The sequence below is a fragment of the Lampetra fluviatilis genome, chromosome 46, assembly GCF_964198595.1.
Source record: "Lampetra fluviatilis chromosome 46, kcLamFluv1.1, whole genome shotgun sequence".
Taxonomy (NCBI): Eukaryota; Metazoa; Chordata; class Hyperoartia; order Petromyzontiformes; family Petromyzontidae; genus Lampetra; species Lampetra fluviatilis.
The window spans coordinates 5,328,336-5,354,618 of NC_136320.1; the positions used below are offsets into that span (position 1 = coordinate 5,328,336).

The 26,283-nt window shown below is 48.3% G+C and overlaps 1 protein-coding gene across 21 annotated transcripts in view; it reads left to right on the top strand.

Annotated features, from left to right (window-relative positions):
- Positions 1-26,283, top strand: part of LOC144947689 (adhesion G protein-coupled receptor L2-like) — a 343,364-nt gene that overhangs the window by 278,149 nt on the left and 38,932 nt on the right. For all 21 annotated transcript variants that reach the window (XM_078876983.1, XM_078876984.1, XM_078876969.1 and 18 more), the window contains 6 exons: positions 529-737; positions 3,886-4,059; positions 10,365-10,574; positions 11,431-11,651; positions 14,616-14,682; positions 18,138-18,229. In XM_078876983.1, the coding sequence (XP_078733109.1) occupies positions 529-737; positions 3,886-4,059; positions 10,365-10,574; positions 11,431-11,651; positions 14,616-14,682; positions 18,138-18,229 (973 nt within the window). The remainder of the gene's footprint in view (positions 1-528; positions 738-3,885; positions 4,060-10,364; positions 10,575-11,430; positions 11,652-14,615; positions 14,683-18,137; positions 18,230-26,283) is intronic.

Below are 26,283 nucleotides of genomic sequence, written 5' to 3' on the forward strand. Positions count from 1 at the left end.
TCGACGAAAGGAACAATGCAGCCGTGCATGTGCTTGTGATTGCATGACACCTCTGCTCTGTTTATTGCACCTTACTTTCTCATCCCGCATCACAATATATTTTCCAAAACTGCCGATTCCAGATGACACTGTCATTAATATTTCGTCTCGACTGAAACTCATCGCTGTCAGAAGCAGAAGCAGCAACAGGGGTTTTTCTCGACACTGGTCGCTTGAGGATAATTACTTTTGCTGGCGGTGTCACGAGACACTGTCACAGCTGTCGTGTTACCCACCTGACCTTGCTTATGAGGCCTGCACTAAAACGCGGTGAAACGTGGACCACTCCGGTTGGCACCACGGGCCTTCTCTGCCCACGCATTCCCAACGGTGGCGGTGGTGACATTGGTGGTGGGGCAACAGGTGCATTTGTGCCGACGTGAATTTTTGACAGCTCCTGCATCTTTAACGATCCGTCCCGCGAACGTCATATTGCGGGAAAACGAAACGCTGGGCGACACAAGGTTTGCGTGCGCTGGGTCTCTGCAGGCGTGACGAAGCTGGTGTTCACTCTGTACGACAAGCTGGCTCCCTTCCTGAGCACGGAGAACGCCACAGTGGGGAACGCACTGAACAACGCGACGGGCCAGAACCACTCGCTGGCGGTGAGCTCGCGCATCATCTCGGCCTCCATCAACAAGGAGCTGAACCGCGTCTTCCTCAGCGAGCCCGTCGTCTTCACGCTGCGCCACAACCAGGTGAGGAGGGGTTGGGGGGGGGGGGGCCCTCCCGGGGGGGGCCCTCCCCCGCAGAGCTTCGGCGTGGTCGGTGTTTGGCGCCGTTCTTTTAGCGGAAGGCTCTTCGCGAAGGCGCGACGTTTCACAAACGCGGCGTGCGCTCTTTTCGCGGTTGGGGGGTGATCTTGCCACGTGTTTTCCCAATCGAGTGATTAGCGCGTTTTTAAATACAGCTCGCGTAGCGAGGTCTTTCACGTCCGCTGTGAAGCGGGGGGGGGGGGGCGTCTACTTGTGCCTCACGCACTGCGTGTGGGGCTCAAACGGTGAAATCCTGCGACAGGTGGCGAACGCGCATCCACATTCACTTTGACGTCTGCCCATCGACTCCGGTGCACACGTGGGCAGGAGAGAATCACGATTGGTGGCCGAGAGCCAGCCAACAGTGGACATTCCACATTTGATGATGGGGACTCAAACTCTACATCGGACAACGAGAAATTGCGAGCAGAGTCAACCTTCTCAATGTGAGACGAAGGCTCGAATCACATGACAACCCATCCCTGAATGTGATTTATCCTACTCGTGAGTATGAAGATGTAAAGCTGTCAAAATGTTTTATTTAATTGCAATTCAAATTATAAAACATTACAGGTTATTATGTACCGCCTGCCGTTGCACAAAACTTTCAAAGCGATGAGGAATCGTGCGAAATAATTTTAAAAGATGTGCTCCCACCCCACCCACCCACCCACCGCTCGCTTGCATTGGCACCGCCAATTGGTGACAGATGGATTTTTAATGAGAAGATTCTCACTGCTGATTTTCTTAATCACAACGAAGATCTTCACACATTTCAAGTTCCACAGCATTTATCGTTGAACCAGCAGGAACGTCATCGTGATAAAACCCAGGATCCTGGCAGAGCCGATTGCCGCTCTAAAAATAGCAAAAAAAGGTGCTCTACTTTTATATTAGAACAGACCCAACCAGGAACATGATTATGCTTTAAGATAACACCGCGTTTAATTTGCTTTGAAGTGTGTTTTATTTCCATAGCACCAACTCGAAATATAATTAGTGAGTTCAATTATCAACGTCCATTTTCATAAACGGTAAAGTAACCAAAATGCGTCCGCTGATATCCTCAGCCCTGTGTTGATGAAGAGAATGGTGAAAGAATTACGTGACCCTTTCAGAAGGAGCGAGCAATGTGAATGTTGGGTCAGGTTGGTAAATAGGAAGCGTTTGTGTAATGGACCTGTGCCTTTAGTTTGTCAGTGACATACAGATATGGTGTGGGAATATCGGATACGTTTCATGGATAGACAGGGGCATATGAAAAAGTCTGGTTTTTAAAAAAACTTTGCAAATGATCATGAACATCAATACATCGACAATCTGTGCTTTGTGTATAATTGTGGCCATATGCACAACCTCGAAAAGTTGTTGTAATTCAAGGGTCACGATTTAGTCGAAGAATCAACTATTTTCAATGCTTCCCAACACGGCAGCAAGAAGCGTCTGGGTTCGTGTTCTGCATGGGTCTACTCTGGGTTCTCCAGTTTCCTCTGATTTCTAACTAACAAAAAACCCCCATAGAATCTCACTGGTATCGCCAAAAACATCCCAACGCTGAAAATGTACCCTCAAATAACACAATAATGATTACACATAGCAGTAACATTGCCCCCTGCTGTGAAACACTTGGCAGAACCTTCCTAAAAAAGTGTATTGGTAATCAATAAACAAGTTTCATAATAATTAGGTTGAAAGCATGAATGCATCGGTTCTATCCATCTGTCTGCATGTAATATTGGGTGACAATGATGAAGGGTTTACCCATAACACCAAAAGCCCAGTGCAAAAGTACATTTGCTTTGCCTGCCAAGATGATGACGTCATTTCACATGACGTCATCTGACCACATCTCACATCGTGCGAGGTTACTGTCGCTAATTAAACACCGATGAGGACGGTCGCACAGGGTGAACAACGCAAGGATATGTGCGGCGCATCTACGAACGCCCTCGGTCTCAGCCAAAGCCACCAACTCAGTAGAACTGCATGTGTGGGTCACGTGGTCGTGACTGGGGACCATGGAGCCTGAAGGGGTGGAGACAGAACACAACGTTGGAACGCGTTACCGAAGCTGTGGGTGTGCACAACGCCTTGAGATGCGGTTAGCATGTAGACTCTGCATATATTTAGTTATATTGTGCTGCGTTACTGCACCAGCGGTGTGTGTCGCGTTGTATAATAATGATAGTTCAATTTATAATGCGCGCAAATTTGCAGACGTAGTGGCTGCAACTCTGGCTCTGAAATGTGCCAACTCGTTAACGTAGCCCCCCCCCCCACCCTCCGTGTTTGCATGCGCGGATGGTGGCTATTGTCGCGGTAATCAAGTGAAGCGTTCTACGGCAACGGTGTGATTTAAGCTGGCATAGCGTAATTTGACAGCGTTATGAATACGGACATGTAGACTAACTGATTAAATTTCGGCATATCTCATTTTTTTATGGGACTGAAAGTTTTGCTCGTAATGAATTGCGCTTGCGGCGACTATCGTGCCTGTTGGTGATTTAGGAATGTGCACTGCTTACGGCAACGCATTACACGCCGACACATTTTCCTTTGCACGTTGAACTTCAGCATTGAAGTCCCCGTCTATAATGAACGGGCTTTCTTAGCACATTTGTTTTTATGGAGTTTTACCCTGGACTGTTGAGAGTCTTCAAATTTATTTTACAAAACGTCCACATGATACGCGACGAATTCTCTGAGGATTTGCAGTCATAAAGATGGATTGTAAAAACAGTGACAATTGCGTTGCATCCACATTTGTAAAACACACTCTGCGAGTTAAGGGCACATTGTGGAAAGCCTCATGCCCATGTTTGTAACATGCTGAACACTCGTTTATGAAATTCATCGACGAGCCGTAATCATTTAGCTGAACAGCAATGTTTAACATTTGACAGTTTCTTTTCCTTAAACGTATTTTTCATATATTTATTTATTTTGCATTGGAGGACCACGAGAAACTAGGGAGGAGGCCTCTGTCCAGCAGTTGATTGATCAAGCGTGATGGTAATGATGGTAATGATGGTAATGATGGTGATACTGTCGCATAGATAACCGGTTGCGGGAATGTTGTCGTGATTTTCAGTCCGATGGAAACTTCAACCCCAACTGTTCCTTCTGGAACTATTCGTCGCACACGATGCTGGGCCACTGGTCGAGCCACGGCTGCAAACTGCTGTTCACCAACGCCTCCCACACGACCTGCGCTTGCAACCACCTGACCAACTTCGCGGTGCTCATGGCGCGCCGTGACATCGAGGTACGTCCACCCATCATCTCTCCACCTGGTAAAGCCACGGTGGCCAGATGTTAACTCTCCAGGACGTCGTGGGTTCCATCTCGACTCTGACGCCTGCTGTATATTTGAAGTTTGCATGTTCTCCCGGTGGTCGCGTGGATTTTTCTCCGGGTCCGCTGGTTTTTCCCTCCTCGTTTAGAATCAACATGTATTTAGGCTATTGGGCTGCTGCCATAAATCTCCACATGATAAGCCACTTCGTTCGTTGACCTATCATTTGTGATAGCTAGGTCGCTTCTGAAAAGAGCTATATAACTCAGTCGGCCTTTCCTGATAAAATAAAAATAAATAGTTTTTGTTTAATTTAAAATGAGCACCAGCATCGTTGATTCAAAGCGAGCGCTTTGGGAAAACGGCGACGTTCCCAATAAATGTTTAATCGCCAACCTAACCATTGAGCCACCCTGGATGAGACCTGCCCTGAAAACAATGGTGCACACCGAACCAAGTAACCAGAGCACCCTCGGCAGACGTGGTCACCGCCTGTTCGAGTGGAAGTCGAACAGGCGGACCACGATGAGAACCTCAGGAATTCAGTGGAGGCTTCCCCCCCAAGGCTGCTCGCTCTGACTATGAGACCTGTACACATGGACGTATGAGTTGGTATAAAATGCCATACGTGACAGGAATTGTCATTGTTTGGAGAGATTAACCCATGCCAGGAAAATGCCAATGCCTCCTCCACCACCACGTGTGTGCCGTCCCACGATGCTCTTTGTGTCTATGCGTTAGTCTCAAAGCCAGGAGTACCCCAGCATTTTGGAGAGAGAGGTAGCTTGATCACGTACGCTAGTTTGTGAAACTTCTGAAGCCGCTCGGCTGATATAAGGTGGCCAGGAGATAGAAGTCCGTTGCGGAGCTGCGGGTACCTATCCCCGTGTAAGCGTGGTGGGTGAAGTTACACATTCTATTTAAAAAAACGAAATGGCCAAACATCCCAATGCAGGACCCTCATGAAAAATTATAATTGAGACTCGGTGAGACCTTTTTCTGGAGAAATAAAAGATTGCTGTATTATTACACTTTGAATTGATTATTCCATGTCTATGTAGATATTAGTTAATTGCCAGTGAGCATATTTGTTTTGTTATCCAGGTAAGATTCATTGAGTATGAATATTGTTCTGCGGGAGTGTCCATCATTGGGACGTGTAGCCCGTTCGATGTCAATGAGTGTCAACGGGTGATTTGCTCAGCGTGGGAGGGGGCAAATCGAATGCCCTGACAAAATGAACCACACACATTTGTATGTTGAATTTAGCACGGTTGGCTACGTACAGCGTGAAAGAAGTTCAACATACATACACACATGCTGTGAACATACCCAACCGTGCTAATCGGTGGTGTGCATGTCAGGGGGATGGCAGTCAAAGCCCCGCACAGCAAGAACCGACCCGCTTGCTGTACTCGCTTCACCCGGCCGTCTGGCAGCGCAACCTGTGGGTTTGTGAGATCCACCTTCCTTTGCCACCAAACTTCAACTCATCATTTGATGATGATGGTGCTGCGATGTCAGCAGTCCACAGGCACAGGTAGCAAAACAAACTCATCACATTCATTAATAACACCGCGGCCTTAATAAAAGGACAAAATATTTATTCATAATAAATGTTTTTGGGTTATTATGAATGTGATCTAACCCAAAAACCTTTCTCATGAATAATTCTGGGCGCGAAAGCTTTGCGTGTTAAACCGACACATATTTAATTGGCGATGTTTCGGGCCGTGGCCCTTATCCATTGCATGTTTTCCTCCAAAGCGGGGGATGAGAGGCGAGTGAGTCATCAGTATTCCGGGTGGGCGAGACAGAAGGATGTCTGCTTGTGTGCTCCCTTCACTTCATTAACGGCTCTGCTGCCGCTCTCTGGACTCTGCTTGCCAAATGAGCCCATTAAGTTGGCTTAAAAAGTGTAAAACCCCCACGGAGGAGTTATTAAGTGTGATTTTATAATAAATAAGAAGCAAAAAAAAAATGACTGGATCAGCGTGCTACGGCTTAGTGAGGAGAGCACGAAACTTACTCGGAAGATCACGAGTCCAGAGGCACAATCGGGCGTTCACCTCAGCCCACTGGAGACGATACGAAGGGCGAATGCGTTGTGAAATGTCAACACTGGTCGTGCGACGGAGAAACCGGTCTCCCGACCGTAGGTCACGCCAACCAATGGTGGTGCATCGTGCGTTTTCAGATGCGCTTCTGCGGCCGTCTGGAACGCTCTTCCTTCCGATATTGGGAAGCCACTGGAGTTATGCACTTTTCAATCTACATTGACAAACTCATTTGTTTAGAACTGCTTTTTGTGTTTAGTTTGTTGTCCTTCCTCCACACCTCCTATTAGCACGGTTGGCTATGTATGGTGCGAAAGAAGTTCTACATATATACAAAGTAAAAAAAATCGAAGACGTAATCTCCCTCCCTCCCCTCCCTCTGTCTGTCTTCACACAAAGAGCCTACGAATACCAGGGACCGTGAGCACCAAACGTATGGGTGTGTGTGTATACACACACATTGCATCAATGTGGGGAACGGTAGTGTAGTGGTGAGCATGCTATGCTACAGCCCCGTAACCGGAGTTCGAATCCCGTTCAAGGACACCGCCAGTGACGATTATCTTAACCGGTCTCGGGCCTCCCCTAGGTCGACTCAGCCTCAAATTAGTACATGGTGCAGTGTTTAAACATCCACAATGGGGAGACAAAGGCGGCCCTGTGTGGTGCTGGCCACCCACCCCTTCGTGTGCCGTGCAGGCCTTCATAGGCGCTCGCTAACAGCGCTCGCTCCGAGTCTGCCAAGGCTCTAACGGGGGGATCTTTGTCTTTGTGTGCACACTCCCGCAAAGGCTTGCTGCTCAAGCGTGAACTCTCACTTGTGGACTGCACAATTGCAGAGCACACACTACACAGCCAGTGCAGACTAGATAGAGGGACCTTTTTAAATCAGAGCACGTGTAAGCTAAGGCTGAGCAAATGGGCTATTTAATTGAACACACAGCTACCAAAAGGGGTAGGGGACACGGTGGAGGTCGTCTTGGGGATAATAAAGCAAAGGGGCACCCACGTAGAGTCGAAATGGAGTCTGATATTGTTGAACCTGGAATAGGAGAGGAGTCGAGGATTGTCGCCACGAAACCTCTGCCCAGTTTCTCTTCCGTCCCCCGTCATTCCATTACATCCCATCAATCTATTATCGTCCCTCCCGATATGTTATGCACTTTTACAAGGATGTATACCATGCCGTAAAACGTATGTTTCTCCCGTCTCATTCAATTCCACCGTAGCATTTGTGAACAAGGGAAGAAGATTTACGTGACAGTGTATTTCATATAAAGTTAAGCGTAATGCTTCATAAATATTACTCTTCTCTCTTTCCGCTTGATGAATGAAAAGTGCGATAACTACCGCAAACGAGTATATAAATATGTTTTACTCCGAAGATGGGTCCGGCCTTTAATACATTATTTAAAAGGCCGCTGCTTGATTGTTATCGCACCTTCCATCTTGCACAGTACACACGTGCCGTCACGGGCCTCTTGCGCATCCAACTGCAAACCCTCGCGATACCCATGCCTGATAGGTGATTCACAGCGTAAACATGATAAATGGACGGTTAAGACACATCTGTCTTTATGAGCCCTGAGATTGTGCCAGGAACTGTTGCATCAATACATCAATAAGCTGACATTCTGCACAGCCTAATGTAATAATTCTGGGCAGGGCCCTCAAGGTGACTGATGGGGTGGGATGTGATGGCATTTCTATTGCGCTCATTGAAAACCGACACCTGTTACTGGCGATACCGCTTTCCCTCTCCGCCCGACTCCCCCATCATCGTGCTTGCAGATCGCCACTTCATCTCCTACGGATTGGCCTCGCCTAATTTATTTGTGTCACTTTGGTTCTCCATAATTAGTACATTCGTCTTGGCTCTGCATCCTGGTGTTGTGTTCACGGTGGGGAGATGTCAATTACCTCACCTGGTATACAGGAGGTCGTGGCTTCGATCCCGACCCTGACACCCGTATATTTGGAGTTTGCATGGTCGCGTGGATTTTTCTTCGGGTGCTCCGGTTTTTCCATCCACATTTAGAATCATCATGTATTTAGGCTATTTGGCTGCTGCCATACATTTCGACACGATAAGCCACTTCGTCGAGCTATCATTTGTGATAACCAGGTTGCTTCTGAAAAATAGCTATGTAGCTCTCAGTGGGCCTTAGCCGGTGAAAAAAATAAAAAATAAATAAAAAAATCGCGCTCGAGTATCCGCGCGCACTGCGTGTCCTGACCTTTCCCTCGTGTTGAAACGTCTGCCTTTCGTAACGTCACGTGCACGCTGTCGCACGTAGTGTCCCTGTGTTTCTTCAGCTACACGCTTGCGATTTTTGACATTTTGAAACACAGAGCAAAGATGGCATTTCGCTGGGTGGTTACTATGCCGTCGCGAGAGGCTTGCAGGTTCAAATTCCCCTCCGGGTTCAAATTCAGGCCATCAGTCAACAATGGTGACCTTAAAGATAGATTGGCCCCCACCATACAAATGTGGAGTTTTTAAAAATTGCAACAGCACTCCCGACAGAGATTAGCACTGCTTAATTGCTCGCTTGAGCAGCGAAATTTTGTAATTTTGAGTTGAAATCCACAGCACTTTAGCCTTTTCATTAAAATTAATGAAGGCATTGAAATCACGATTCCCGTCTGTCTGGCATCACTCTAACGGCCGTAATCCTGAACCAATTTTGATGGAACATGAATCAAAATGTTTGGTAGGCTACGGAGAAGACCCATTTTGTTGGCCAGAAAAATCTACCATCTTGGCATTGGTTATGCATTTCCATTTTTCCAAATTGCTCTTTGCCATAGAAATGTGGACAATTTCACCATCGGCTTATTACTGCGCGAGAATATTGGCACAGCCCAAAGCTCATTTAATCAGAAATACCCTTTGATATGTTTTTTGTTATGCGTCAGCTACAATTCATCATTATCAGCCATTATCTATCTACTGCTGGACAAAGACCTCTCCAAGCCATCGCCATCTCTCAATATTCTGTGATGGATCAGTGCACCGAGCACCCGCACTCGAACTGATTACATCACTCCATCTCCTCAGTATGAATCCTCTCGGACACATTCAATTCCTTGGCTGGCACTCGATCACTCTTCTTCACCATTGGCTGTCATCTCTTCCAGCCAAGATGTGTCCTGCTCAAGCCCGCCTACCCACCTTCATCGTTTGCATTGCGCCTTCAACCTGCTTAGGTTCTCCAATCCTCGCGGTCCTCTGTCTGGCCTCTCGACCTAATAATTCCCAGCATGCATCTCTCCGTGCTTCGTTGCACAACTTTTTATTTTTTGTTTCTCTTTTCTTCGTTAATGAGCGTGTTGGTTGTTGAACAATGCGTGATGGCAGGTATTAGCAGGCGCTGATTATAAGACTTCTTCCTGATGCGCATCGCGTTGTTGCTTCTGTTCTTAAGTTCAGCTTCGTGGTGCAGTTACGCTTTACAAAGTCGTGGTGGGTGCACAACCGCTGTCATGTAGCCGGTTTGCTTAGGGCACTGCCTCGGGTGCTCTGAATGATCCTAAAATATATTTTTTTAAAGTAGACTTTTTTTGCTTCGTCAGACCAATAGATTATTTTTCAAAATCATTTTCATTTTTTGTACATTCAAGTCCTCAACTATAATTGAAAGTGAAATATCAAATAGAAGTAAGTTTTTATATATATTCAAAAGCACTTAAATAAATTAGAACATTTTCTAAAGTTTAGATACCCAGTTGTTTTTGTTTTCTCAGCAGTATTCAGTACTCGGATTGTCACCGATGCATGTTTAAGAATTAATTGAATAATAGCTAAAAGTAAACATATTTTTGTAAAGAATCTTCATATCAACCACCTTTTCTGAAACTGTACCTCCACAACTTCTAGCAGCTCGGGAATTGTATTTCCTTACGGAATGTTTCTCTCTGGTACCGAGGAAACCGTGCATGAGTTGGTTTGTGCTGCCCGAACTGACTTGCTTATAACGGTGGTGCCTGCATCAGCTGGCTGGCTGACTCAGAGGCCAGATTGCTGACCCAGGGCCACCGAGTTCCTGTTTTGAAATCCAGACCGCCACCGGTGATTAAACCGGCTTCTCACCTGCATCGAGTTGTGTTTCTGCTTCTGCCTCCACCACCAGCGTCGTGACCAATGGTCCGCGTGCTGCATTTCGCCAAATGACGACGTCCGTTTGCCCGCGTGCCGCTCTTTCCCCACCCGCGCAGTACGGAGACAAGGCCCACGAGCTGCTGCTCCTGGTGATCACTTGGGTGGGGATCCTCGTGTCGCTGCTCTGCCTCGCCATGGCCATCTTCACGTTCTGCTTCTTCCGCGGCCTGCAGAGCGACCGCAACACCATCCACAAGAACCTGTGCATCAACCTCTTCCTGGCCGAGATGCTCTTCCTGCTTGGCATTGACAAAACGCAGTACACGGTACGAACGCGCTCGCGCCCATCCAACCGGAGCCGCTTCGATTTTTGTAGGGACAGTCCTGGTGGTTTCACAAAATCTGTCCCGGTGCACCCTAAGCATTTGTGAAGTTTGGGAATGCGTTCCCCCTCACCGCTCCTCACCCCCCCTAACCCCTCACCCCCCCCCCCCCCCCACACTAATTTAAAACGTTCTGGATTCATGACGCGGGCGAAGGGTGCGGCTACCGGGAAAGTGGGTGGAGCTCTTTCCACAGTGCACAGGGCTTTCCAAGCAGAGGGCAAGGCGACTGGGGAAGCCGGCTGGGTTAGCGGGGAGTGGTGGCGTCGCGGTTGACATGCGCTGCGCTACGAACCCGGCGACCCCAGTTCGATTCCCGCTCACGGCCAACACCGGTGACGATTATCTGAATCGGTTCTGGGCCTCTCTAGGTCGACTCAGCCTCAAATTATTACTTGATGCGATGTGCAAACATCGCCGCTGGGGAGACAAAGGCGGTCTGGCATGGTGCTTGCCACCCACCCTGTCGTGTGCCGTTCCCGCCTTCATAAGTGCTTCTCGCTAACAGCACTTGTCCCTACAGTGTGTTAAGGCTATGCGGGGAACCTTTGTCTTTATGGTTGGCAAGGGAGTAGGTGGCGTCTTTGAGCAGTGCTTAGGGCGAACGTTGGAGAGAAAGGAGAGGACGCTCCGTGTGGCTGCGTAGAAAAAAATCTGACGGCTCGCCACGTGTTCTTGCTTGAGCCTCCCGGAAAATGTGGTCGCATTAACCCTTACTCAGTACGCTGCACATGGTCCCGGCGGGCACGCGACTCGGTAGTAGTTCACCGCGGGGCTTTGCGGGTCGTTCCTCCGGCAGATCGTGTGCTCGGTGTTCGCTGGGCTGCTGCACTTCTTCTTCCTGGCGGCATTCGCGTGGATGTGCCTGGAGGGAGTGCAGCTCTACCTCATGCTCGTCGAGGTGTTTGAGAGCGAGTACTCTCGCCGCAAATACTTCTACCTCTTCGGCTACGGCCTGCCCGCCGCCGTGGTGGGCATATCCACCGCCATCGACTACACAAGCTACGGCACCGCCAAAGTGTGAGTGTCGTGACCCTGCCCTACTCTGAAGTGGCTCTCCGATGCGTGTATATGGCTTTAGCCGGCATGCGGAGCGAAACGTCGGACATCGTGCCGAGCGACACACTATCAAAGTAACTATAAACTATTTTCATTTCACCAGGTTAGGCCCACTGAGCTATATAGTTATTTTTCAGCGGAGACCACAAATGATAGCCCAACACATTGGCTTATCATGTGGATATTTATAGCAGCGAAATACTCTAAACGCGTGATGTTCAATCTGAATGTGGAGGGGAAAACCAGAGGACCCGGCGAATATACGGATACAACCGCCTGCGTACAGTCATACACATTTCAACAATTCTGCAGCCAGTGCCACCCTATCACAGTGTTGCTGTGTTCTTGCAATAGCCACTGATATGTATATCCAGTTTGTTGTTTGACTTCTGTCTGAAAAACAAAGTTGGCGCACGCCGACGCCGGATGGTTCTCTTGACAATTCAGTCAGTTGGTTTGTGTTTGGCACGTCGAGTCGTTTGGGATGCTCCCACTGATATCCGAGGGATAATAGATGTCCTCGCCTGGCGCTCTGAGTCCTGGGCGCACGACATGATTAATATTAATGCAGACTAGATATGTGGTGATCTCATTAATATAGATGATGTTAGGCAGCCAAGACTCAGGCACCGTCCAGTGGCCGGTGTCACCTGTGATGGCACCACCCCGTGCCGCACACTCGACTTGAACGCCGAAGTGAATGGGCCAGAGCATGCTCATGGATTATTCATTGACGCGCGACTGCATTACATTTTTTTATTATCATCAATCCAATTTGTTTCCCGAATAGCACAAGAACAGAATTTTTAAATTAATATTTTATACGCTCTTATATAATGCGAAAGTAAAGGTGCAGTCCTGCAATTACCAATGCCATCTCTGGCATAAAGACATTCACTAGAGGGAGCTCTAGATACCCACTCTAGAGGGTCTTTGGCCTACTCATCCACACTGGCCAGATATATTGAAAGAGGTGGGAGTACCCTCCTAAGTGGCGGTGACATCACCCGGCACTTGTGCCAGGCTAGGTGCACTTTGAGGCCACGTGAAGTGTCGAAGGCTCGCTGGCAGGTCGTCTGGGGACAGACTCAGCAGACGCCATGAGTTGACTGATTCAGATGACTGGCAGATGCACCAGCTGTGCTCTATTCTATTTCGGATTCATAAAGCACACGCTCCCTGCCATACACCGCCACACACGACCTGCCAATCTACGGACTCCAGTCCACCCATCTAACTACTGCGGAAGAGTAGGCCAAATACCTTGTTCTCGAGAAACTTTCGGTAGCTCCCTCCATTGGAGGCCCTTCCTGCGGCAGTGCCAAGAGCAAACTTATAGCAGGGCTACGCTTTTAAGTTTTCCGCCACAAAATGTTTACTTGAATATGAGCTTACTCGTTTTAGTGGAAACTCCGCAGTGGTACAAGAAATAAATAAAACTTTGCGTCAATGTTCACGCCCATATGAAATTTTAAAAATGTTGTCTTTGATGTGGCAACATCGTTTCAAATAACACGACGCGCTTGTTAAGCACCCATAACATTACCCGGCAGTTAACTCCCCATTCATTGGGGTTCATCTCAACGGGACTCTGGAATGTTCACCCTTTATTCCTCCTCGTCAATATTTGAGCAGGCGTGCCACATAATTCGCCTGCCTGAAACTAAATCACAGCGCGTTTATTTGGCGGTTTTATGAGAGAGAGCGCGCGACCTTTTTGGGAAGAGGTTTACGTGGCGGCGGTGGTGGCGGCAACAGCCCAAACAAAAGAATCGCTCATCGCGGCAGCTGCTTGCCAAGTTCAGAGTCGCCCTCGTAAAGAATCGTGTCAACAAAAAAAACGCAAAACAAATAAGCAAAGAGACATCAGCGTGGGGTTTATGGGAGGGCATCTGCCGGCAAAATTAAAATTGCTATTTTTTTGCACTCATTTAAAAAGAGAGTCTCGTCACCTTTGTCATTAATGTCAAAAATTTAATTTCCAAAGTAAAATTTAATTTTACCTAAATGTTTTCTACTCTCAAAAATAGTCATTGCCCTTAAACATTAGACTGTGTTGTATTTTTTGTAATTACTGGCGAAACGTCGTACTCAGATTGTAAATGTTGTGGCTTGGCTCTCCAACACACCGATGTGCTGAACTAGTAACGAATTAGCACGTTTTGTTTACGTGACAACCCTCACCAGTTGACTGTGTCGGGTGGTGGCGGGTTTAACGACACATTTATATATTTACACGCTCTAACCCAAAAAAAACTGTATTATGGATGATATTGTTTTTTTTTATTCAAGCTTATGCAATACTGCCAATGCAGTCCCTTAATTTGAACATTTTTGTTCAGTCTGCTTATATTTTTGTAGATTGTTTTACAGGCACATAGTGTCTACACTGATAACGACCGCCTTGGCCTAGGTGGTTGTGCTGTCGTGTAGCTCTGTGGAGTATGTTTGGATTGTGCTTCGTGTGTTGTACGGCACGACGCCCGACGTTTCGGCTCAATGTGCTGGGATCATTTTCAATGACCGAACTTCTATGCTGGTAAGCTTGTTTGGTAACTGCAGTTCAGTTCCTGAGTAAGCACGCAGAACGTGGAGTGAAATGCCAAACAGCACGCGGTAAACCTGAACACGCATTGGAGAGCTCTGGGTATTCTGTAATTTTAAGTGCTTAGAACAGTGGTCCAATAGTTTATAGGGAATGCTGTTGCTAATAACATCGGGAAAATCTGGCAACATTTGATTAACTATCCAGACTAGCTATTTTACAGAAGCGACCGGCCACAAATGATAGCTCAACAAAGTGGCTTATCATGTGGAAATTGTTAGCAGCAAAATAATCTAAACGCATGTTTCTAGATGTTGAGGGGACAAAAAACTGCTGATGGGCAGGGTTTACGTTGACTCCTCTGCGGCTGTTCTCTTCAGGTGCTGGCTCAGGACAGACAACCATTTCATCTGGAGCTTCCTCGGGCCTGTCGCTCTGATCATCCTGGTGAGTAACGGCGACTATGCGGGAAGAATTTGTCGCTTTTACATAATCATTGTTCCCCTGCTTTTACTTCTCGTTACGGATCATTGCTATCGTTCGTCTTGCCCACGTGATTGCCCCCCTCCGCCTCCCTCTCCCCCAGCCAGCCCACTCCGAGATCGTTTTTCGTTGAGGGAAACTTAGCGCGAGAAACGGTACACGCATCGCAACAGTTTTGTTGACATCCTCTTTGTTTACATGGGGGACTGACGCCTAATGACTCATTCCTGCGAACGATGCTCTCCCAGAGTCTTTTGCATCCCCTCCCGTGTCCACCGAATGTCTGACTCGATCGCCTACCATGTGACCGACCAATTTTCATCAGATCTCAGAATCTTAATCGGGATTGAGCCTGGATAGTGTTTTACTATTTCTATCTAGCGAAGTTTATTTTACCAGGTAAGGCCCACTCAGCTATATGGCTTTTGTTCAGAACCGACTTGACCACAAATCCTAACCACAAATCCATACCTCCGCTTAACACGGTCGGCTACAGCCGTGCAAAATAATTTCAACATACATACAAATGGTAGCTCAAAGAAGTGGCTTGTCACGTGGACATTTATAGCAGACAAATACTCTAAACACACGTTTCTAAATGTGGAGGGAAAAACCGGAGGACCCGGGGAATAATCCACACAATCAGGAGGAAAACACGCAAACTCAAAATATACAGGCGTCGTCATGGTCAGGATCGAACCCACGATCTCCTGCATACCAGGCGAGGGAGTTAACATCTCAATGTTTACATGGTGCCCTTTGGATGGGTGATCACCATGCATGGCAGGTTGTTACCGGCGACGCAGCACAGGACAGTGCAGCGCAATCCATTGTTGTACTGTATTTATGTGGTTCCGCAACTACACTTTCCCCACCTTTGCCAACCAACAAGTGCATGTCTACCAGATAAAAATACATTGTAAAAAATTACGTGGTGGTTGTAAGAGGGAGGGGGTATGGTCGAACTGTATAGTGCATTCGCCATTTGTTGCATATGTTCGCAGTTTGAACCCAGTGGCTGACCTGGTTAATACTGCCAGTGTATTAACTGTAAATACTTGCCGTCCATTTCACAGCGGACATTAGAGATCCCGTGTTGTTATTTAAAAAAAAAAAGTTATAATAACAACAGTAGGCCACGTGCGCTCGTGTCACGCTCCACATTTGCCAGATTTGAATTACCCACAAAATTGCTCAAATTGGGTACAACCCGAAAGAGAAATGTCACCCCCCACCGGCAGTAAATGCCCAACTGCGGAACGCCTTTGTGTCGCGGTAGCCTCGCGCTGTTCAAGTGACGCCAATCCAGAATGCCCTCCGTTGTTGCTCCCTCGTTAAATCGTTAGCAAGGTGCCGAGCGTGCCATCTGCCAAGTCCAACGACGGTACGGCGCGTTCGTGGTAAACACTTCGGGGTGCGCGCGCCAAGCCACAACGTCGACACGGTTTTTCCGCAACGCAGCGTGAATCCGAACCGCGCCGCCAAAAACGCCGTTGTCCGCAAAGCTCCGCGGGCGCTGTCGACGAGGAGTCCCGGGGCTAATGGAATAACAACGTCCTGGGGATGGCCGATGTTCACGAGGTCATCGCCCGAGTTGCGTTATTAACACCGCCAAGAATGCGAACGCCCCGTCGAGACGTCTCAACCCCCCCCCGCCGCCCCTCGGTAACGGGAACACTTGGAATCTGCATCCGATAGGTGGTGACCTCGGCGTTCGCACAGCGACGATGCAAGCGTGTTTCTCTGCCTCCCCGGTGCATACCAGACGTTGTCTAATTGAACACGGTCAGCATTGCAAAGTAGATCAATAAATGCCTTGTGCAAATTTCGTGCAACAAAAAAATATGACGTGCCGTCTTGGCGGATTGTGAGTGAACGGTAAGTAATTAAAGGTGGAGGGGGGGGACAGTTTGCGGAGTGGTTAGCGGCGCTGCGCTCGCCCACGGCTAACGCCAGTGGCGTGTCTCTGTGCTCAACGTGAGCGGTGCCCATTTCTGTTGTCGGTCCAGAAACGGGCGGTGAAATTCCACAGTCCTGCGGCAGGGACTCGTCTGTCTGTCTGCAGGATGAGCAATGTTTGGCACTCTGGTGGTGCTGGCCGTCCAGCATCACGCACTTGTCCCAAAAACTGACTGTTAAGGCTACACGGGGGATCTTTGTCTTTATCTCTGTCTATAGATAGCATGTTCATTTTTCATTCCGCATGAACCTGCGTCCGTAGCGTCGCTTGGCATCTCCGGGACCGTCGTACGAGGCGGCCCAAGTCCTAGGGATCCGAAGCAAATGAATGAATGACAGTAAAATGGATGCTAGAGGACTGGGTGACATTACTCCGCGTCACGGCGATGGCTCGTGTGCGAGAGCGACGGCTGTGGAGGTGAGGCGCCCCGGCCGGTGCCCCTCCGCCCTGTTCCCATAGTAGCGTGCCCTCAGGTCCCACGGGACCACGGGATGTTTGCGGAATAATAAGCGGGTTTAAAAATGTATTGTACGTGGAACGGCCCCCTTGGCGGGTGCCCCCCCCCCCCACGGTGTCGCGAATGTGCTTCGGATAACAACGAACGGTGGCCGCTGTGGAGATAGGTATAAAAAAAGAACGCCAAAGGTGCTGGCCCTGTAGTTTGTAGCTCACGCCACGAGCGGCAGAAGGGCCTCCGCTGAGTTAAGAGAGCTCTGGGGTCAGCCCCTCTTTGTAAAGGGTATCTTGGCCTACTCTTTCAGGCTGGCCAGGTCTCTCACCATGCGCGACGTGCCAATCAATCGACTCTGGTGGCAGTTGCAGATCATGATTTTTTTATTTTACCAGGTAAGGCCCACTGAGCTATACTGCTCATTTTCACAAGTGACCTGGCTCTCACAAATGTTAGCTCAACTAAGCGGTTTATCACGTGGAAATGTATTGCCGCCAAATATGCTGCACTACGAACTCGGTGGGTTGAGTTCGATTCCCACTCACGGCCACCAACAGCAGTGACGATTGTCTGAACCGCTCCTGTTCCTCTCCTTGGTCGACTCAGCCTCAAATGAGTACCTGGTGCTGTGTAAACAATTCCACGGGGGAGACAAAGGCGGCCGGGCGCGGCCCCTCATGTACCGTGCCGTCCTTCATAGGTGCTCGCTAACAGCATTTGCTCCAAAAAGTCTGTTAAGGCTACACGGGGGATCTTTGTTGCTTGTTAACTGTATGGCTGGGAATACACAACATCAGTGGAAAGTGGTGCTGTCCTGGGCTTCACTTAAGTAGACTCAGCCTCAAATGAGTGCGTCATGCTGTATGCAAACATCAGCGCTGGGCAAGTGGGCTGATGTTTGTGCTGCATGCCCCCCTCGACAGGAGCTTGCTAACGGCACTTGCCCCTGCATTCTGTGAGGCTCAACCGAGGGATCTTTGTCTTTTGTTTTGTCTCTGCTCATTCTAGGTAAACCTAATCTTCCTCCTTATAACGCTGTACAAGATGCTCCGCCACTCGGCTCCACTGAAACCCGACACCAACCGCCTGGAGAACATCAAGTGAGTGTCCGTGCACCCGACCCCAGACACGACCACCCTCCGCTCCTCCAACTCTGTGGCTGACACATTCGAAAATGTGCGCAACAAATCACTCAAATGGGATCATGTGTAGCAGCGATCATCACCCCCCCCCCCCTCCCACTGGCAGACTCATAGCCCAGGTCACCCTTGTAAATCAGACTCATCCTGGGTCTGTCGAGTTCTCACCGGTGTTAAACAGAATCAACTTGAAACTTGTTGCAAAGGCGCGACAACGCGCGCTCTGTTCCCTAGTACGTGCCTCCGTGTTGTGCCGCGTGTTGCTGGGCACGGCGACTCGCTTGTAGCGCGCGAAGCGGAAAGCGTTCGGACGTCGTGCAGAACAAAAGAGACTCGCCGCGGAGTGACGCGGCATGACAGCGACAACCCCCCTCGACCAGCAGCCCCCCCCCCCCCACGTGCCCTTGCCAAGCCACTGCTCGTGCAAGGGCCTTGGGGGACCGTTTCTGTAACGAGGGTCGATTAGGACTTTCTTGTTTTGTCAGGACACACGTAAACACGCTACACACACACACAGACCTCGGCCACTTGTGTCACAGTAAGAGGCCCTTTCGAGTGCTACATAAGTGACTGAGCGCGCTAATGTTAGAAGCACAGCATTGTTGCTAGATCGACAATATTTCCCTCTCTGGTACCCGATGAGTTGTGGCTAAGATGCCTGGAGTGATGGATAAATGTCACTTGCGGGACGATTCAACGTGTGGTAGGCATCGTGTGGCCGTGCATCATATGAATCCAAGTCGTGGGCCATATCCTGCCCACATGCCATGGTGGCCCACCCCCTGGCTGAGATTAACATCCAGCAAGATAGCAGATAGCCAGACCAGGCCCCTGCCTTGTGTCTCATCATACAGAGTATATATACGGAATATCAATCAAATTGTGCCTTATTCAGATAATAACACCGGTAATTGTGGACTTTATTTCACGAGTTGAGAATGTGTTGAGGCCATAGTCTCCTTTGCCAGGGTGAGCCGGGCTAACGAGTAAGAGGAGCGCTTTGCAATTGCTGACGTGAAGGGCTGAGCTGGGACGGGTAAGCATAGAAATTCGCTTGTACGGTGAATTCGGAGTTATGTAACAAAAACAAAGACATCATACTGTTATGATGAATAAGGGCACGTTTACGGGATGCATGTAAGCATTGTGACTTAAGATTTGGAAGTGGGTACAATTTATGCAAATAATACACGAAAAGTTATGTTTTATCGAACAGACCAAACAAAAGACAAATAAACTGAGAAGCAATTTGAACGAGATGTTTGAAACGAGATTAAAAACAAAGGCTCAATTCCTGACTAAAATGAGGAGCCCAAATTGTGATGGTTTATTGAATCTCTCGAAGGGGTGTAAGAGGAGAGCGGTATGAATCTTGGCACTCATTATGTGTAACATCAGCAGTGAAACACATGGGGAGTGTGTATTGCTGAGGGCTGTTTACTACACATTCGTACAAACCTAACACGTCAGCATCAGTCACGACGAGCGTGTTTAAAAATAGGTTTTTGATGAGAAGATGGAACACAGGGAAATTTGTTTATGAGCATTTGAAGTTGGGCCAATGCGTGTTGCGTGATTAGCGGCGGTTAATTTTTTGTTACATGAGTTTCCATGTTAAATTTTTTTGCGCATTTATGGCGGTTCTTAATATTGATGCGCAAATCCCCATCGCTGAAGCCGCACTTTAGTTATCCTATTTTTTGGGTCTTTCGGTAAAGTCACGTAGAAAGGTTCAAAGAAAATAACAAAAAACCACGACGTTTCGATCGCAACATAAGCGGTCATTATCAGGTGGAGAAGAAAGAGGGGTTAGCCTCTAAAGGCAAACTGTTTATAAAGGTTTAAAATGGGTGTAGCCCAAGTGTCACAATGGAGTGGACGGGGCACAAGGGCCCTGGGGCAGCATGGGCGGAGGAGCTTATGTTAATGTCAGGGATTAAAAACGGTGGGCTGCTACATGTAGGGCGGAGAAGGCTATGTTAAGGTAAAAAAAAACTGGTGAGCAATGGACAGTGCTGAAATGGCAACATTACAGCCAGTTATGACTTAAAATGGTTGATAGCGTCCTTCTAGTGATTGCTCAGTTTGTACCCATTAACATAAGCTCCTCCGTGCACTCCATTCTGACACTTGGGCTACGCCCATTTTAAACCTTTATAAACAGTTTGCCTTTAGAGGCTAACCCCTCTTTCTTCTCTACCTGATGACGACCGCTTGTGTTGCGATCAAAACGTCGTAGATTTTTGTTATTTTCTTTGAACCTATCTACGTGACTTTTTACGAAAAACCCCAAAAATATGAATTCCTGCAGTCACGAAAACTTTGATTCAAGATGTATTTATCTTCTGCTGTCGAAGATGCGGTGCATTTTAATCACACGTGCTGCAAAGTTAAAGAGGGCTTTTTGTTAAAGTTTGGTTTGTATCACCATACTACTAGGCCAAATATGGCAATGGTATGAAATATGTTTTCTACGCTTTGAAAAAAGACAAACTCGCTCACGTCTGCTTGTGTTTTATTTCCTGCGTTAGAAGACCAGTCTCATTTTCTGCTCCTTGACCTTCTGGAAAACTATTACTTATTCCATAATCAATTGCAAGAATACACACTATAAAACCGTAGCCAAGGAATGGAAGGCATCGTGGAGGATTGCCCGCCGGGGAGATGGAGCAATGAAATCGGTTTGCGTGCAGCTGCTATGTGGATAAATACATCGCAGGACAGGAGGAGGTCGCGATGGATTGAGGGGCCCTTCATTCAGCGGGAGACCGACCGTGGCTGATGATGATTAGAAAATATATCTATACAGGTTTTGTATGTGTTGCGTGTGTCTTCTCCATGTGCCTGACTTATGTCGTTGAGTGCTCCGAGCCAAACGCAACTCGCAAACCTGCCTAGAGGCCCGTAAAATCAGTTCCACCAGAGAGAGTATTGGCTACGACGGCTCGTGCCAAACGATACGGCTGTAAACTGTAAATCCTCCAGCGGATGAATCGAGAGATTATTGCAATGCCGTGTCCAGTTTATGCATAAGACAACTCTGCATTTTATGGGGAGCCATTCCTGTTTCAACTAGATATTCATGTTAATATTAACATGTATGCCAATAGCCTGGCTGTAAGGATTGCCAATGGCCCTTAATGTAGACTACCCTTTGTCACGTCGATCAAAATAATACCTCGTCGGGGAAGCACCATCTTATGTACGTGACATATCCACCAGGCCACACAAATCACTTTAAAATACAACGTCAATGAGTGCCCAACACAAACATTAATGTTGTTTGTTTATGAATGTCGAGCGTACGACCGCTCTGCAGGCAATCACATGTTTATAAGATTCCCCATAACCAAGTCCTATATGTGTGTGTGTGTGTAAGTGATTTGTGAGCAGGGTCACGACACACAGCTATAATACTCCATCAGGTAGTCGGGGCGACATTTCTCAAGCTGGTTATCAAACGGTGCAAACCGACCGCGTGTGTATTTACAGAGGCTGCCGGGCTCGCGTCGTGTTGCCTGGCAGCGTGCGCGTGTGTTGCATTTCATCTGATTTCACAGTGCTCTTTGTCAAGCATCTTATCATCGACCTCATCGGCAAAAATCTATCTACTGCTGGATGAAGGCCTTCAATGTCTTTCCACCATCCCTTGCGGGCCCGCGCGACGCCACGCGGTCCGTCTCGCTTCCTGCGCATTAGATGATCTCATCCGTTCCGTCTCGGTGGCGTTGGTCCCCGTGGGCATGTTCCGTTCCTTTGGCTGCCAATCTGTCACCAGTCTCGCCCGTTACGCCCCCCCCCCCCCCCATTCGCGTCCCTTCTGGCGACGCATCCTGCCCAAGCCCCACTTCCTTTTCTTAACAGGCCGTGCGACGCATGTAATTTGTTCTTCAGTCCACGTCTTTGTCTTTCTGCTCCTCGCTGTTAATTCCCGGCATGCATCCCTCAACGCTGCTTGGTGTATTTTTCAATACATTTTCTCTCTGTCCGTGCTTCATGGCAGGTGACGTTCACCGATTAAAAGCCACCTCCTTTAGACACCGTGGTATGTTGTTTTATGGATTGTAAAGTTCAGCTTTCCAAAACCTCTTCTTCCCGCTGTCGCTCTCACCTCCTTTATTTAATCGTTGTGATCCTGATCCACCTTCAGTACGGATGAAGGCTTTCCCATTCCGATGATGTGTATCTTATGGGGGTGCCTCGTGTCTCCTATTCCGTGACCATTAGAAACCGTTCTTGCGCCTGCCTTGGCAGCACAGCCACCTGAGTAAGCAGCCGATGCCCTCCTCCTGCCGCACTCTGCATTACCCACTTGGGCCAATGACTCCCCACCGCTTAAAATGATCTGTCGCTTGATTTGGCAAATTCAAGCTCTGAGAATAATAAAACAAATCTCAACAAATTTTAATCTGAGGAGGGTCCTACAACGGCATGTTTGGCCAATTCCATTGGCGAGCGTTTGGCTTGCGGTGGAGCGTACCTGTTCTGTGCCTGGAAAACACGCGCACGTGTGAAGGTGATCACGTGCAAGACCTCCGTCGCAGCGAGCCAGGAAATGGGACTGCCAGCTCCGATGTTCCATCTCAACCGCCCACCTTGCGGGCTCATTCGAAGCAATCCGGTGAAACCCTTTGCCGTGGCCACCGTCAGTAAAATGTATCACGAATTTACGAGGGAACATTGAGCCCACGGCCACGCCCATAGCAGGGTGGCGGTGGGCAGGAGGGTGGGAGGGGGGGGCGCTACAGCGCACCCTACGCGCGACACCCACCTCCATCGTCGTCCACGGTCTATCCACTGCTGGATGAAGCCTGTGCCCCATCCCACGTGGCCTCCTCGCTCTGGGTGCCATTTCATCACCAGCCTCGTCCATTCGCCACCTTCTCGGCTTCGCATCGTGTTCCGCCCGAACCCACGTACGGTCAATGTGACGTCTATCATTTGTGTTTGTTCCACCGAGCCTCGTGCTCCTCCTACTCCTGGCTCTCGGTGTCCTTCCAAGAGTGCACCTCCCCCCCCCCCCCCACTCATGCCTCTTCACGCACCTTTCAGCTTTTGTTGCATTTTCTTCGTCACTTCCCATGTTTCTTATCCACATCACGGCGGGTTACTTGCACCGATTGATAAACCTTTTCCCTCCAGGTACATTGAACGCAGTTTCACCATCGGCGAGGCATGGAGCTAACTCTGTGCCCGCGCTCAATTGTCATCTCTATACAACCGTAATTTGCGGAACGCAAACAAAGTTGCGTCCCGTAACGTGATGCCAACAATGAGAAACGCTACCCTGAGATTGGCGAGCTCTTGCGATGTGAGTGTGCAGCCCCGTAAATGGCTAATTTGGTTATCCTCGTGGTTAGCTGTTCACAGCGTGGCCCATTTGTGCAGAGTTCACAGTTCAATTCCCACATTTGCCTGGGCATTCCTTTGGGGAATCACTGCTGCAAAGGGGGAGCGTTAAACGCGTTATGTTTTTTGTATGCATTCTAATGGTGGCGATGTGGCACTAACCATCGGAATACATCATTCGTTTTAAGCCGTGTAACTGTACTCTTGTTTCCAGCTCGGAGTGTGATAAATTATTCTATTTGTGCAAGCAAAAAAAGAAAATTTTATCTTTTCTCATTAACCACTGCCTTTATTTATTTATGTAAAAAAAGGTGGTGTCATTATTTGCCCTGGTCCTAAGTGGAATAAATTGTATTTAAGGATGTATTTTCATATATATTTATCTCTGTCGATTTGTTTTTCCAAGCTTTATTTTACCTGAAAAAACTGTGCTTACTTAATTGAAAGCACAGTGGATGGGCCTTACCTTTCCAAACATGAGACTGATACGGGTGAATTGCTACCGTGCAGTGTTAGTGAAGTATCAGCAATGTGGGTGCCACCCTGGTTGGCCCGAACAGAGGCACTCACAGGGTGCCTAACGCCTCTGTGTGTTTATGTCCAATATCTAAACAGATTTCATCCTTTATTCATGAATATTAATAATATAAAATGAAGGATCATACCTCGATGAAGGAGCCATATGTGTTTGTTTTAGAAAGTGGAAGAGTCAGTCACAGGCAGAGGAGGGGGGGGAAGTCTGGACTTGAACAGGGGCAGGAGGTTGACAGCAAGGATGGCTTGGGGAGGGGAGTTCCAGACCACAGTGTAGCGGAGAAGAATGAGCATCCTCCAGAAAGCAGAGATCGACTGGGTGCTTTGACAGAGGTCTTGGTTGCAGGAACAGAGAGCGTGTGAAGAGGAGTAGAGTGAGATCAGAGTCCACAGCTTAGCCGGGGCGAGTCCATGAAGGATCTTGATGGTTGTGATTTCAACATTGAAATGTATCGGGTGAAGGTACTGGAGTATTGGGGTGACGTGGCCACATTTATGGTTGTGGGTGAGCAGTCCGGCATCGATATTTGGGATAATTTGGGCTCTGAAGATCAGGGATTGTCGGGAGGCCGAAGAGGATTGAGGTTCGGTAGTCGAGTTGTGATCTCAGTCAAGGTGCTTAACATTGTAACAAAACCAAAATAGTTGACAGAATAGAATGATGCCACAGAATCATGAACAATGGTCTCGTTGGCAGCTAGGCTAAGGATATGATGATGTTTGTGGTAGGCGTAGCGCAGATGGAGGTGTGAGGTCCTGCAGAGTGAAGCTACTGCTGCACATCTGTGAAAAATAGCTTCAGAGCTTTTCGGATTTCACCAGGATAAATAGAGATTCTGAAAAAAAATTCTGAGATCTGTGGGAAGGGAACGAGAGCTCGGGATCGATGTTAACTCCGAGGGTTTCACGCTCGCCGCCAGAGTAATTTCAGAGCTGAGTAGGACCACACGTAAGTGGAGTCTATTTGTGTAAAAAAACGGCGCAAGTAAAAAACACACTCATGCCGTGCTGGAGCAGACTAATTTGGGTAATCCATTAAACATCCTTCCGAAGATCCGACCGTGCCGTCCAGTGCTCACCGAGCTGCACTGGCCCTCCGCTTGCCAAACGAATACATTATGAGATCGCACTCATTACACGCAAAGTGCTCGCCACAAATGAACTACAATGCCTTGCCGATCTCGTCCAGGAGCATAAACCATCGCACTAACTCCGGTCATCCTCGAAGTGGCTTTTGGCTGGCCATCGATGCGCTTCTGCGGCCATCTGGGACGCGCTCTTTCTTCCGATATTAGGAAGCCACTGGAGCTATGCACTTTTAAATCTAAATTGAAAACTCATTTCTTTAGAACTGCTTTTTGTGTTTAGTTTGTTGTCCTTCCCCGCACCTCCGATTAGCACGGTTGGCTACGTACTTAAATGCACGTAAAAAAACTGACGCATGTTTTGTCCCTCTGGTTGATCTTGCTTCTTGACTTGGGATGTCCTGCAGGATTTGGTTGAGCAAGCACCTAGGTTGCCAGATTGTATTGGTAAGAGCACTCCTCTCTCTTCTGGCCATGTCGAGTGCAAGAAGCAATATCGTGTAAAAACTAATTTTGCGTTGTGATGGAGCATCGTGGGCCATGAAACGATGAACTGATATTTCAGTTAATCTCCCAACAGCAATATGTGCCAGCATTTGCATACTCCGGTGGAATTGAGAAATTTGGTCTCACCTTACGTATGTATGTATGTTGAACGTCTTTCGCAACCTACATAGCCAACCGTGCCATTCGGGAGGTGCAGGGGAAGGACAACAGGTGTTCTTCCACGGTCGTTTTTACCGACCGTGGAGAGACGATGGGCCAAGTCGATCCGGGAACAGAACTCGAGTTCACGACCTTCCACTTGTGAGCGGAGCCGTCTGTGCTAGGTGCAACAATCCTGAAATGAATTTTCTCTGTGCGATTAAAGCACGAAAGTCTATCCCGCGTCTGTCCATACTGCATTCTGGGCAACGATGAGACATGTTAATAGGGGCCCACACCTTCTGCTGCTGCTGCTGCTGCTGCTTCGGCGCCCGAGGGAGTGGGCTGATGATGCCCAGGCGTGAATTGCGCCAGTCATGTTTTTTTTTACTCTGAGATAAC